Source organism: Lepidochelys olivacea, assembly GCF_965140295.1.
Source record: "Lepidochelys olivacea isolate rLepOli2 genome assembly, chromosome: 2".
Taxonomy (NCBI): domain Eukaryota; kingdom Metazoa; phylum Chordata; order Testudines; family Cheloniidae; genus Lepidochelys; species Lepidochelys olivacea.
The window spans coordinates 255,289,805-255,304,219 of record NC_140412.1 but is presented as its reverse complement, the minus strand read 5'-3'; the positions used below and the strand labels follow the sequence as shown (position 1 = coordinate 255,304,219).

Sequence of the window (14,415 nt, the reverse complement as noted above, 5' to 3'; positions counted from 1 at the left end):
GGAAGAAATTTCACAAATAAAAGAGAGCAGGGGTGGTTTTCTCATTAAGACCCTGGACCAGAACTTCAGTCCCTGGCTCTGTACAGATTTCTTGTGTGGTCTTGGGTAAATCACCAAATTCCTCTGTGCCTTCATTAACTGGTATAAAATGGAGATGATAGTACCTTCTTTCTCCTACCTTTTGTCTTGTTTGTTTAGCTCTTCAGGACAAGGATAGTCTCCGACCTGGAGTACCTGACATGGTCTGCTGCTTAGCCTTATATTCTGTCATGTATAGCTCATGTCTTTGAATTTGGGTTTCCCCTCAATAAGTTCCTTACACACATGAACAATTTAAAATGCCCTATACACTAAAGAAGCTTTTCTATGTCTCTGCTGGAAACCATTCAGGGGCTGGGTTCCTCCTCTTCACTCACTCTGGCTATCATCCTATCTGTTGATCTTCATCCAGGATTTTCCCCCTCTCTCTAGGCTACCTTCCCTCCTTCTGTGATTTAATCCCTACCTTACTAAATGCAGCACAGAAGAAGGTGACCTCCATGACTTTGGCTGGTGCCATTCTTCCCTTGAGAAGAAGAGACCAAAGAGATGAGAATGAAGTGGGGAAGTATCTTCCTCAGCTGGGCCTCTTGCCATGCAGCTGTCCCACACTGTCCTAAAGCCACTTTTCTGCTTTCTCACGAAGAGAAGCCTCAACTACCTCAGCAGAGCACGATAGTGGCTGGAGTTGATTTCCAGAGCTCCCTTGCTTGCCTGAATGAGGGGAGAAGCTCTTCTTCAGGGGCAGAGGTGGCTTTTGGGTGCTGTGACAGACAAAATCAGCCTGCCCTGCTTACAAGAAGGCTAAAGAACCTCTCTAGTGGGGAAAGAGACACCAAGGTAGTCTTAAACCTCTGTTCCAGAAGTTACCTTAAAAAGCCTTCCAGGGGTTCCCTGGGGCCTAACCTTTTGTATTCCACTGTTTTCAGAGACTGTCCAGGGGGGCACACACAATCTTCCGCTAATCACTTCAGCCATGTAGTGTAGGGGTAGTGATTTGCTGTTCTGTTTTCTTCTTGGCAGGACCAGGACTTCTGGGGATTGGGAAAGGTGGGAGCATTTTTTGCTACTCTCCCCTGCCCCCAGAGCCTCACATGAAGCCTTTGTCCTCACTCTGTTAATTTTGATGTTTAACCTTTCCTAATTTAATTTCATCATGTGAGTTCTCCATTTCCTGTAACCTCATAGCTATCTCTGCCTTGGGATACTAGATCAAATGAAGAATAGTTTAGGCAATAGTTTTTGTTCCTGTTCATAAGTCCTTCTGTTTTTGTGCAGCCCTGTCTCACTCATTTATATAGTATTATTGGGATGATGCATGTTGAGTATCCCTAACTCTCTATACGATTTCCTTCAAAACCATCTCTCTTACTCCTTCCTTAGCACATTGTACCATATTTAAGACCGGGGACAGATAGCATCCTTGAGGCAGACAGCATAGGGACCTTTGATTTACTCAGCAGGTGTCTCTCCTAGAAGTTTTAAGAGGGCTTTAGTCAAAAGATATTGCTCTTTCAATATATTCACTGTCTTGGATGATGTCATAGTATTCCTCAGCTTTTCCTCCCTATCCACTATCCACAAGACTTTACTGAAGTCTCATAATATGTAAAGATAATAGCTGGAATGCCTTTTGTTTTTTCACTATCTCCCTTATAAAGAAATGCCTAGTTCTTCATGTGAATGTACAGTTTTGCCCTCCACATACATCCAGGGGTGCTGGAACTAGAGGTGCAGGTACTTTCCACTTTCAGCACCCCCACCATGAAAATTGTTCCAATGCCCCTGCATCCATCTATTAGGCAAGATGGTCAGGGACGCAACCCCATGCTTGGGGTGACCCTAAACCTCTAACTGCCAGAAGCCACCAGCTCTCTCCTTGTGTCTAATGATGAGCTTGCTCCCCACAGACCGGGGGACACCAATTCAAAACAGCACCAAATTCTGCCAGAACAACAGATGCAAAACCTGTAGACATATTTCCATAGCTATGACAATCGGCACACCTTTCAAGATCCATAGGTTGTACACATATCTGTGACAAATGTGGTGTACCTCATCCAGTGCAATAAATGCCCCAATAATAACTCTGTGGGTGAAATCACACAATCACTATGCTTTTGAATGAACTCATACAGGAAAATAAGACAAAAACAGCCAATCACCTGTAGACGAACACTTCACAAAGTGATTATTCTCTCTATATGTGACCTCTCAGTCCTCGTTCTTGGAGGAAATCTGCACACCTTTGAAAGATGAGTCTGGGAGCTTAAATTCATAACGTTGCTAGACACTAAAAAGCATGGACTGAATAGAGATACTGGGTATATGGCTTATTACAGCCATCTATAACCCACTAACAGCTCCTCTTCCCTTTCAGCTGCCTCCCCCTCCCCCCCCGCCTTCATTGCTCCCCTATGATGGGAAAATTGTTAACTGGCCACTTCATCTTGAATGATCCTTTTGAAATGTGCTAACTACTTACGTTAAATAATCTGTTCCACCTTGTATTTAGCTGTGACAATGAGTATGTTTTCCAGACTGAGAGAGAGCTCTGTGTATGCTCGTCTCTCTTGCCAAAAGAAGTTGGTCCAATAAAAGATATTACCTCACCCACCATGTCTCTCTAAGGGTATGTCTACATGGCGATGTAAGCTCAGGGTTAGTGGGACTTGAGTCCACTGACCCATGTTAGGGGGGAACCCTGGGCTTTGAGCATCTACATTGTAATTAAACCCTATTTTAAGGGTTTTCTTACCCTAGAGCTCTGGGGCTCTGGCAACCACACCACAGTGCACAGACTCCAGTCAAAATAACCATATCTCAGAGTCCCTAGCACCCCCTCACCCCCAGTCTAGCCCTAGGACCATGGTGCATTGTGGAAAAACTTTACTGCCTGCCCTGCATGTTGCAGGAAGTTTGAACAGCCTCCAACACAGCCTGCCAACCCGTCATTTTGGTCTGTGCTTTCCAAGCTACAAGAGCCAACAACATGGAGGAGGTGCCTTTTCATGAACTTCTCTTGCTTGCACGTTTGCTCCAGTGTCAGGAAACTGGCAGAGCATCCATGAGGCGCTGGTGGACATATCGATGGTATTTTCTGTTTCACAAAAGCTACCTGATGAATTTCCTGATGGAGCAGCAGGAGGAAGAGGAGGATCTGTTGCCAGCTAGTTGGGGTTGGAAAGTTGTGGAGAGTAGAGTGGGGGGCTGTGGCTTCTGAGGCAACGAGGTATGTGGTTTACCCTGAGGAGGTAGGCATTGAAGCTATTCCAGAGGTAATTGGTGGCTTTCAGTGAATGGGGTTTCCTAATTGCGCCAGGCCGTTGATGGGGCTCATTTGCCCTCCTCAAGGAGTACCTGAGTACGTAAATTGCAAAGGCTCCTACTCCATTGTTATGCAGCCACTGGTGGACCACAGAGGCAGATTTATGGATGTCAGTGTGGTCTTCACAGGAAAAGTCATGATGCCAGGGTTTTTTTTACCGTTTGGGAGTATACATTCATGAATAGGCTGGGAAACTGTTCCCACCAAATGACATTGACATAAACAGTGATACTGTCCCCACTATTATTCAGGGGGACCCCACGTACCCCTTTTTGCCTGGGCTTATGAAAACTTATCCAGATTGCAGAGGACCTGGCAAAAGAGGGTTTAATTACACTCTCAGCACTTGTAGAATGATTGGTGAATGTACTTTTGTCAGATGAAAATCCTGTTGGAGATGTCTACAGACCCATTTGGATGCCAGTGTCACCAGCGCTGTCCACATCACTGTGGCTTGCTGTGCTTGTCACAACTGTGTGAAGCCAGAGGTGTGCCATTTCCCCTTGAATGGACCCATGACAGGGAGGGTACTGTAGATTGGTACCCTCAGCCAGAAGGTGCAGCTACCGCTGCAGGAGCTGCCTGCACCCGGGCAGCAAGTCAGGGATGCTTTATGTTCTCATGTTATGAACTGACATGGCCCAAAGGAGGCGGGGGAATAGTACCTGTACAAATGTGCTTGTGGGGGAAACCTGGCTCATTAATTTTTTGGAATGGGGGGCAGTGCTTGGGAGGAGCATGGGCTTGATTGCTATGCAATGTAAGTCTGAATGACATGATGAATAACGAATTTGGTTAGACGGGGGGTGGGGGTACAAAGGCTGTACAAATGAATTTTATTGAAATGTGAATTGCTCCACCTAGTTAAATAGAGGAACACTGTTTGTTTACTAATGCTTAATTGGTCCCGAACATGATTTTAGCTTTATCATCTCAAATCATGGTTGTATGATGTGGTGCAGTGATAACAGTAAACTTCCTTGAAAACATAAGGTTTTATTTGTAAACACATCTTAAAGCAGAAAACCACTCAGTCATTTGGGCAGGGCAGCTGCCACATCAACAGCACTCCGCTCCCCCCTCTCCCCCCAGGCAGGAAATAGTTAAGACCTGACACAATCCCCCTATGTGTCCCCCCCTGCCCCCAGTTCTTTTCCCTTCTTTACATGTTTTCCCCCTCATTTGGAAGCAGGGGAGGGGATCTGGAAGAAGGAAGGCTGCGTGGGGTTTAGTTGTATTGCCCAGCCTCTCTCATGAGTCCTGAACGCATGGGCCACCCCAACATGGAGTAGTCCAAGCTACTGCTGGGCTAAGGGGATGTTTGAGCATCATGGCATGATGTGAGAGAGGCTGCAGGTGTCGGAGCTCTTGCTGCCATTATGGAAACAAGTTGCTGAAACAGTCCTCTGTGAGCTCTGTCCTCCTCCCTTAGCCATTGTTCATGTTCCGGGAACTGCTTTGCAAGCGCCAGCTCCCTTGCTGAAAACCTGTCCTTTACCTGGGTGGTGAGCCTCACTTTCCTCCTGCCTGTCAGTGGGCCGTTGTTCCCATCTTTTGTCCCTCTTCTTCGGGTACTAGACCTGCTGGTCTATCCTCTCAAGAGCATCAATCATAATTTCATCATGGAAACTCTTCCTTTTGGAACGGTCTGGGAAAGGTACATTGGGCCAGGGATGGAGTTCCTGAAGAATGGAAGGCAATAGATGTTGAGGGGCCTGAAATAGGACAAGACACAGAGGGTTATTGTCTAAAGTAGCTCCGTGGAGGAGCACAAAGTTAATTATTGTGGAATTTCAAGGGCATAAAATGTAACATTCCTAAACTGAACCAACACATATTGTGAAGGGGATGCATCAGTCCTCATACTGTCTCTGGACACAGCCCGGTTAATTGCAGTTACAGAAGTGCAGAGACAATGGTAAGGTTAAAATTATAACCTTTATTCTGTTTCATAAAAATTTCATAACTAATTACCATATGAAGGGGTGTTTAGTGCCCTCTCTGCAAAGGTTTTTTCTGTCACTTCAGGCCTTTCGTATTTTGGAAGACATAACAGTTTTTGTGGTGCTCTATTGGCAAAGGGAGATGTTGTTCCAAGCTGCTGGAGGAAAACCTGCAGTGTATGCAGCAGAAGTATTCCAACTAATAGTCACTGAACAGCACATCTGTGAGTGGAGTGAGCTAGTCAGCTATATTGAGGGGCTTGGAAAATATGCTCTTCCCGGCAGTGTGACTAATTACCAGGAGTTCTTGTTTCAGGAAGAGTTTGCAGCTATCAGCAGCCAGGGTTGGGTCAGCAGCCATGAGGGAATTAACATGATACTGTGTTAGCTCACACGTGGCTTACCCTGTTATGGCTGCACACAAACATGCCTCTTTACTCCACCCGGCACAGTTCTGGGAAATAACTGACAGTACACTCGAACTGAAATGGACTAGATTTGGAAATAGCGCACGCATGCACACACGCTCACTCACTCACTCTCTCCCTCTCCCTCGCCCAGGAGGAGTGATTACAGAGTGGCAAATACCTTCTTATTGACAGGAAAACACGAATGACCCTAGCAAACCTCTGAGACAGTTAAAATGAGTGTTTGAAATTCCAGATCACCATTTTGAGCTCCATGTGTTGGTTTGGGAGGAGGAAGAGTGGGATTGGGGAGGCCTGGCTGCTGTGATACGGTCAGCCATTAGTGGCTAAACATTGGAAGCTGGGTCTTATCATTTTTGCATTGCTTCTTACAGCAGAAGCCCCTCCATTACTGTAGCAGTGCACTTCAAGTCAGACACTTCTCAGGCTCTGGGGCAGCTTCTGTCTCCACCAGGTTCTCTGCAGGCTCAGCAGCAGGCTGTTCCATGGGAGAGGATCAAAGAGTTCTTCCAAGTAGGGACTGAGAATTTGCAGTTGAGCCTCATCCACGGCCTGCTCTGGGACTGTTTTCATTTAAAGTCACTTCATGTTGTTCACTGGGAGCCTGCTGCTGGCTCCTGTCAGCCTTCATGCTGGATTCAAGGGCCAGCAGGGCATCATCCTGGCTGACCAGGTCATTGTGAACCATGGTTGGCTCCGTGCTGGGCGCACTGCCCAGGACCCAGTCAAAGTCCTCATAAAATGGTCAAGTTGCCCGACGTGCGGTTCTTGTCCCTGGTCTTCCAGTACTTGCTCTTCAGCCTCCTAATGCGCTCTCTGCACTGATCACCTGTCCGGAAAATCTGCAGAGCTGACAGCTTTTTAACTATCTGCTGCTATGCCTAGTCATTCCTGGTGATTTTTCTGAAGTCCACAGTTTTACGGGCTTTGCACCAGAGGTTCGTCAAAATCTGGCAGTGCTCCCATGATGAGGAAGCAGCTTGCTTTGCAAAGGCTCGATTGGTTCGCTCTCCGTTGCAAACCCAGGAGGCTCTCTGATGGTGTGCTTGCAGATTGGTGATCGGAAGAGAAGGGGTGAATGCTGACCTGGACTGCCGCCATTTGCCAATGGGCGTGTGTGTGTGTGTAAGTTCTTTTTTCAGTAGAGTGGATTGCAGGTTGTTGGGATAGAAAGTACTAAAGAAGTTGTCCCATGGAATTGTGGGATACTTCTAGATGATTCCCAGAACCCGAGTCAAGCAGGGCTGCATCTATACTGCAAAGCAATAGGGCTCAGACCCTGGCTCCCGGCTTGACTCAAACTGGGTCTGAGCCCTGGGTTAGTGCAATGCAGTGTAGACGGAAGAGGGTGTGTTTAGGCTGGAGTCCGAGCTCAAGCACGGATTTACGTTGCAGTGTAGACATCCCTAGGAAGCCAGGAGTGAAGATGGGTGGGTTACTCTGTAATAGCTCTATTCTGTGTGCTCCCCCGAAGCTCTGGTATAGGCTACTGTTCAAGACCGGATGCTGGGCAAGATGGACCATAGTGTGACCCAGTATGGTCACTGTTCTGTTTTTGTAATATATAAAGATGGTATCAGGAATTCCTTTTTGCTTCTTCACCATCTCCTTGATAAAAAATTGCCTTGTCCTTTGTAAGAACGCACAGCTTTGCCCTCCTCATCCATTCCACTGATGACAATGACTTTGCTCTTCTTATAACTGATGTCTAGCAGGCCGATGCGATTTCTCTCTACTACGCTACTTCTACTCCAATGTTTCTTCCTCTTCTGTAAAATCTTCCATAACCCTGGTCCTTGTAATATCCCAGCTGGCTGGCTGTTTCACTGTGACTTCATTTGTTCTTTTCCATGTCTCTGTGTGCTCCGTTACTCTTCTCCAGTATTCTGGCTTTCATCAGTCCCTCCCCACAATGACAGTAGCCTGCTGCCCGCCTTTCCTTTACGTGGGAAATGTTGGCATTGAAAAGACTGAGGAAGTACAATGCCTCTTACCATCATTATATACTTGTATTAAGGTGGTACTTACAGGCCGTAATAATGATCTCTGCTCTCCTTCAAAAGCATGTACTTCTTCCGGAGTGTGTTTTGATCCTCCTTGGGTTCTGGAAAGGTGCAATCGGAGTCATAAACTACTTTCGCAAAAAGAAAAGGAGTACTTGTGGCACCTTAGAGACTAACCAATTTATTAGAGCATAAGCTTTCGTGAGCTACAGCTCACTTCATCAGATGCATATCGTGGAAACTGCAGCAGACTTTATATATACACAGATCTGTACAAGTTTTTTCATGCAGTTGATAGATTTCCACTCCATACGGCTAAATGCAGTGCCTTGCATAATGACAGGTTTCAGAGTAACAGCTGTGTTAGTCTGTATTCGCAAAAAGAAAAGGAGTACTTGTGGCACCTTAGAGACATATCTTTTAGACACTATTTTGCAAAAGCAGAGAAAAAAATGGACCAATACTTTCATTATCCATACCTGTTGAGTTGTTGATAGATGTTTTCCCCCTCGAAGGCATTAAGGTTTATTTTAGAGTGGTGATCTTTGTAGGACACTGCTAACTTAAATCACACAACTGTCTGAAAGTGTTATTTGTAGCAATAGTGGATATAACACCTAAAATAGCTACATTGGAAAGAGATGAGAGAGAGAGAGAAATATTCCTTTTTGTGTTAATTAATTTTTTATTATTAGCACCTAGAAACCCCGGTCATAGACAAGGACCTCATTGTACTTGGTACTGTACAAACACAGAGCAAAACAAGATGGTCTCTGCTCCAAAGAGCTTACAATCTAAGTATAAAACAAGAGACAGCTGGTGGATACAGATGGATCTATACAGGAACAAGGAAACATTGAGACAATATTGGTCAGCATGATAGGCTACGCTGTCGGCACACAACACTTGGCCAGTTCCATCCTTTTCCCTATACAGCCAGTTGCCATTTGGTCTCCATGGATGTCTCACACAGCAGCAGGGGAAAAGAGAAACACTTAATAGGATAACATGATTGCAAAGCTACAAAAAGTGGCAAGGAGTCTTGGGATTGGGTGTACTACCTGGAATGACTTCACTGAAATTGAACAGAATTCATGTTGAAGGTTGTCAACTAACATCTAAAGGAGGTTTTTGATCACTCTGTATGCTACACAGTTTTGCTGTTTTTACTCTACATGCAACTGCAGTGAAGCTATGACTAAATTGGCTTCCTGTATTTGTTCTCTTGTTTGCAGTTGATTTGAAAAAAGACCTAGATGAATATATCAAAAAAAATCTTCCAAGAAACACAAAGCTGGTAAGAAATGAAAAGCGAGAGGGGCTGATTCGAGGAAGAATGATTGGAGCATCTCATGCTACAGGTATACCCTGTCTTTTCTTTCCTTTAATATGTTCTCCATACACCTAAGCAGCAGCTGTGTTGTAGCCACAATCCGTTCAGCCAAGGAGTATCTGACATAGTCCATATGGTGATCATCAGTAGGGCTTTTTGTTAGGTAAAGGGGATGATGATGAGTGATGTGATGCACTTGCTTTCCTTTAGTGGACTGAACTTACAGCTTATGCAGCAATCTCTTGATGGCTAAGGGGCAGAGAATCAATCAGATTTCCTATAAGTCAGTCCTTGGCATCACTTATTATTCACTGTTTCGTGTTTTTTACGTGTGTTTGAGCTCATGTTAGTTCAGATAAAAATCACTGAGCCATCTTGGTACTCTTTCCTACAACATTTATCAGTGTTTATTTTGTATTTAGTTACTCCAGCTTTATTCTGTGGCAGTTGATACATTAAGAACTTTTGCATTAAAGTGCATTTACAGGTTTAACTGTTTAAGTAAAGCTGTCACCATGTAAGATATGGCAGCTTGCTAGAAATGAAGTGCCTTCAAAAGAGTCATACTCAGTACATAATGAATGAAAGGGAAGCTTTGAGAAGAGTAAGTGGCCACCGGACATGATCATTCTTTCACTTTGCTGAGTTTGGAGACCTGGGCAGGATTAGGGATCAGTTTTCCTATAAAACAAAAGTAGATCAGGACTCTGGCTTTACCTGACTGCTCAAGTAGCTGGTCATAAGAAGTGGTGTTGACAGACTGTATTTCACACAAGTTCTGTATGATTAGTTTTCTTACAAGTAGCAGGGATTTCATTTATGGGAAAATAAAGAATTTTTTTGCTAATGAAGAAAATAAATTGAAGCTTTCAGCTTGAGTTGTGGGAAGGAAGTCCGCTACCTGAATACCTTTTAAGCACCCTTCATATGTGTTAGCTCCCCCTACAAGAAACAAGAGGCACAAAGATCAGTCGGTACTTAGCAGTGTTGGCCAGAGCCTGCCCTCACTTGCATGTAAATCTAGAATAAATCAATTAATTTCAGCAGATTTACACTGTGTAAGTGAAGGAAGAATTTTGCCTGTGCATGTGTTTTAGAAAAACAACCCCCCCCCACCAGCCTTTTTATATAACCTAAATTTTGGGTCCCAATTGGCCCAGGTGTCCCTTTTAAATCTTACCAAAATTAAACCAGTGAGGCAATTTACTTTTGCAGTAAATGCATCTCAGTTCATTTAGATTAATTTGCTCTAATTGGGAAGAGCAACAGTGGTTCACGAACCTTGGTAAAACAGTGCAGGATTTTCTCTCTCCCACCCAAGAGCCCAGCTCATTATATATTGGATAACATACATGCAGAATACTTCGCCTCAAGTGACAGCTGTTGAACTGTGAGGTATTTTGCTTTCTCATTAAGGCACTTTAGAAAGACTCCTGAATAAGCTACTAATTCACATGCATGACTGAGCTACTTCTCACCTGTAGTATTTCAGTTGTCATTACAGTAGTTAATTGGGATAGAATATATCTGTGCTTTATGTAGCCAGGGTACATTTTATGTTAATGTACATCATGGATAAATTCTTTGGCATGTGAGAGACTGTGTGCTACAAGATAATTTCTAAATTAGTCTGTTACTTGTTAGCATTGTAATAACATGATCCAGAAAGAAAACCACTATTGAAGTTCCTAGGTTATTGGCTTGAACATTGCTTGTTACCTCTATCTGTATCTAGTTCATATACCACTCTTCACCATGATATGTATCAAGTCCTCTCCCATCTCTCCTCAATTATCCCAATATCACATCACTTTTCTCTTCTAAAATAAAATTTCAGAATAATTTTTACACTGACTAAGCCTGGAGACTTCTCCTTTATTACCAGTGGTCCAGATTTTAGCATCTCTAATTGTGGTGAATAGTCCCACACAAACTAATGGCCCTTACAAGGAGTAGGGTGCTATTTAATGTGAGTAAGACTAACAGAATCTGTCCCTAATAATATTGGCCCTGACTTTGCTCTTACATCATGAATTACTGGGTGCAGGGCTGATGAGAGAGGACAAAGAGGGGACAGTTGTGCTTGGACCCTGAGCTCAAGGTGGTCTCCAAAATGTCTGTAACATAAGTGTAAATAAAATCAAATAGGAGGGGGTGGGGACCTTAGCAAACATGATGCACTGGGATCCCAAATTTCTCTTGACAGGCCTGAGTTTCTGTGGCTGTATTATGCAGGAGATAGGGCTAGATCATTATAATGGTCTCTTGTGGCCTTAAACGCCATGGATCTGTGATACACCAGTATAAAACTGGTGGTCAGACTCTGAGTTTAAGTGGTCTCTGTGTGTATTTGTTTCATACATATATATATGTATATAAAGTTTGTGTGTATATATGGCAACACAGCACTGAATCTGGTTAAAATGCTTACCAAAATATGAAACTCTGCCAAAGGAAATATTATGAATAACTGCACATTTGAGCGAGAAATTACTTTAAATGTGAATAGTCAAGATTGATGATGTGAAACTTAGTTTGTCTGTGAACTACCTGAATGAATGATGTTTTCTTCATGTGAGGTTCCTTGTATGCTTATCAGACCACGAGTGTCTTCCAACTACCTCCCCCTGCATTACACCTTTGGTCTCCACGGATCTTCTGTTGCATGAGTAAGACTGCATAACACTCATTGTGGAGCTTTTTTGATAGTCTTTTTTTGGTACTTAATTGGCTTGTGATATCAGCTCTTCAGAGTCTTCCACCCTTATGGCTACTAATGTCTAGCTCTCAGACAAGGGGATGCTTCCTTTGTTCGGCTTTTTGAGGATCGGTGTGGAGGTTTATAGTGATAGGAGAGAATCCTCTGGGCCTTGCCAGGGTGGTGGAGAATCTGTTTGAGCTGCGAAAAAATACCTGCAGTAATGGCCTAATCCAGGTCTCGTGGAACTCAGCGGAAGGACTTCTTTGGACTTTAATGGGAGCTAGAACAGAATAAATGCAGTAATTAAAAATTGTTGGAGTGACGGCGGAACAAGAGTTGTTTCATTCTCACAGCAGGGGAGCTTCCCATTATTGTTAATGAACTGTGCTGCTCTCGCAGTCTGTGCAGTGTATGTAGAATCATATGCATTACTTTGTAATCAGTATTATTGTCGATAGTTAAGTTCTGTACTCTGCTCCTTCAGGCTAGACAGTAAGATTTCTCTGCAGGAAACCCTTTAGCAGCAGCGGACTCAGAGATGATTGCTACCATCAAGGTTTTATTTGGAAATTGTATTCCGCCCCCCCTTCCCCAGTTATATTTGATATACTTAGTACTGATACCTGTAAAAGTGCTGCTGTCTTTACAATGCAATATATCCTAGTGGATTTCTTTAGATAATAATCCCAATCCAGAGGAGATGACATCTCCCTCTGTTGTGTATGCTTTCAGTCCTCTGATAGAAATAATCTGTGTATATATATTTAGTGTTTTCACAGACCTGCATATTTTTTATGCTTTTTGTTCTTCTCAGGAAAAGTGCTGGTGTTCCTGGACAGCCACTGTGAAGTGAATGAGATGTGGTTACAGCCTTTGCTGGTGCCAATCAGAGAAGACAGCAAAACGGTGGTGTGCCCCGTGATTGACATAATCAGTGCTGACACGCTCATCTACAGCTCTTCCCCCGTTGTGCGTGGAGGGTTTAACTGGGGTCTGCACTTTAAATGGGATCTTGTTCCTTTGTCAGAATTAGAAGGACCTGAGGGAGCCACTGCGCCAATCAAGTAAGATTTCGCCTGCCTCTTGGGAAGCAAGTTGACAATTATAAGTAACGTGCGGTAAATAGAGACCAGCTCATAAATGAGATGTGTAGCTTTAAAAGCAGAGACTTGCATTGCCAAGGGTCGGTCTGTCTCCATTTTTATTGAGTTAGTTTAAGAGAAAATTAAACTTTAACAACAGGAAAAGGCTAGCCTCGCCAAATTTGCCTGCTTTTAAAGGGCAAGAAAAACACCTTTTTAGAGATTTATATAGCACCATGTTTGCCATGGTGCTCTACAGACAGATAAGACATGGTCTGTACCCTGAAGAGTTTACAGGCTATTCTGTATGTATGTAAATATGTATTATCCAGTACCTTATTAGTAGAGCTATGTATTGCTATATGTTTGCCTTAATGATGCTTATTTTGATTATCAGCTGTGCCATAGTGATATGCTGTGTATCCATCTGGCATGAGCTCTGGAACGTTTGTGGCCAAATGTTAACGAAAGGCTAGCTTTGGAAAATTCTTCTCTTTCGTAACAAGAAGGCAAATGTCATGGTCAATGATAGAACTGTTGTACCAGTTTTTCTCAAAAGCTTTCATGTCAAGAGTCTCTTCTTTCCGTTCAGATAGTCTTTTAAATTTTTTTCTTTTAGATTTTAGCATTTATCTTGGTATAAAGCTTTCTACTTGAACGTGCACGGATGCAAAAGCTGCCTCAAACCGTTAGCCACGCCATCAAGCTTTGTGGCGAATACTTTGAAATCATCCATCCTTTCTATGGTCAACCCTTGGAGTCCGGCCTGAAGTGCTTCCCAGGGTCATTCTTCAAGGCAAAAGATGAGCACTGGGACTTGGCAGCACCTTCTTTGATATTTCTACTATACAATAGGTGTCTGGTGGCCTATCAGAAATAAACAGTATCAGTCCAATTCCTACTGGACATGTCCATGTTATAAAATTGCCACCACCTTTGGAAACATTGTCTTAGCAGAGAGGGCAGATATTGGTTAGGCACTGCAGTAGAAATGGCTTGTGCAGGGGAATCCCTCCAAGAGCAAGGCTGAAGCTGGCAGAGCAATGTGGAGAAGCTGATATGTTGCATATGTTCTCTAGTTTAGAGGTCTTCAGTCTGTCGGGCTGTTAATCCAGCACCATTCATTGATACTAGGTTGATTTCATAAAAAGGGAGCTTTAATCAAAACAATTCAACTAATTTCTGGCAGAATGTTAGTGCTTTATTACATTTTATCGCTGGGATGGGCTCTGAAACTTGGCTGTGTGTTTTTGTCCTCCTCTGCCCTTGGAATGTGAATTAACAATGCTTCGAGATGACATAAGCTGTTCCAACACTGGTTTGAAGACCGTGCATCAGGTTTTCCACATCGGGTTTTCCCACCAAAAGGCTTGACCTAAGGAAGCCAAGAAACTTCTCATGGTATTTCTTAATAAACTGGCTCAGCAAGAATCTATTTGGGAAAAGATCACTGCAGGTATTTCTGAAGTTAGAAGACACATGGGAGAAAAGTGGAGGAGATCCATCAAAGAAAATTTTAAATTAGGAATCTTGGTTAGAGATAATCCACCATGTGCCT

The 14,415-nt window shown here is 43.5% G+C and overlaps 1 protein-coding gene across 6 annotated transcripts in view; it reads left to right on the top strand.

Moving 5' to 3' along the window:
* GALNT11 (polypeptide N-acetylgalactosaminyltransferase 11) overlaps window positions 1-14,415 on the top strand; it is a 104,398-nt gene that overhangs the window by 36,573 nt on the left and 53,410 nt on the right. For all 6 annotated transcript variants that reach the window (XM_084618365.1, XM_084618364.1, XM_084618367.1 and 3 more), the window contains exons 5-6: window positions 8,977-9,102; window positions 12,590-12,839. In XM_084618365.1, the coding sequence (XP_084474491.1) occupies window positions 8,977-9,102; window positions 12,590-12,839 (376 nt within the window). The remainder of the gene's footprint in view (window positions 1-8,976; window positions 9,103-12,589; window positions 12,840-14,415) is intronic.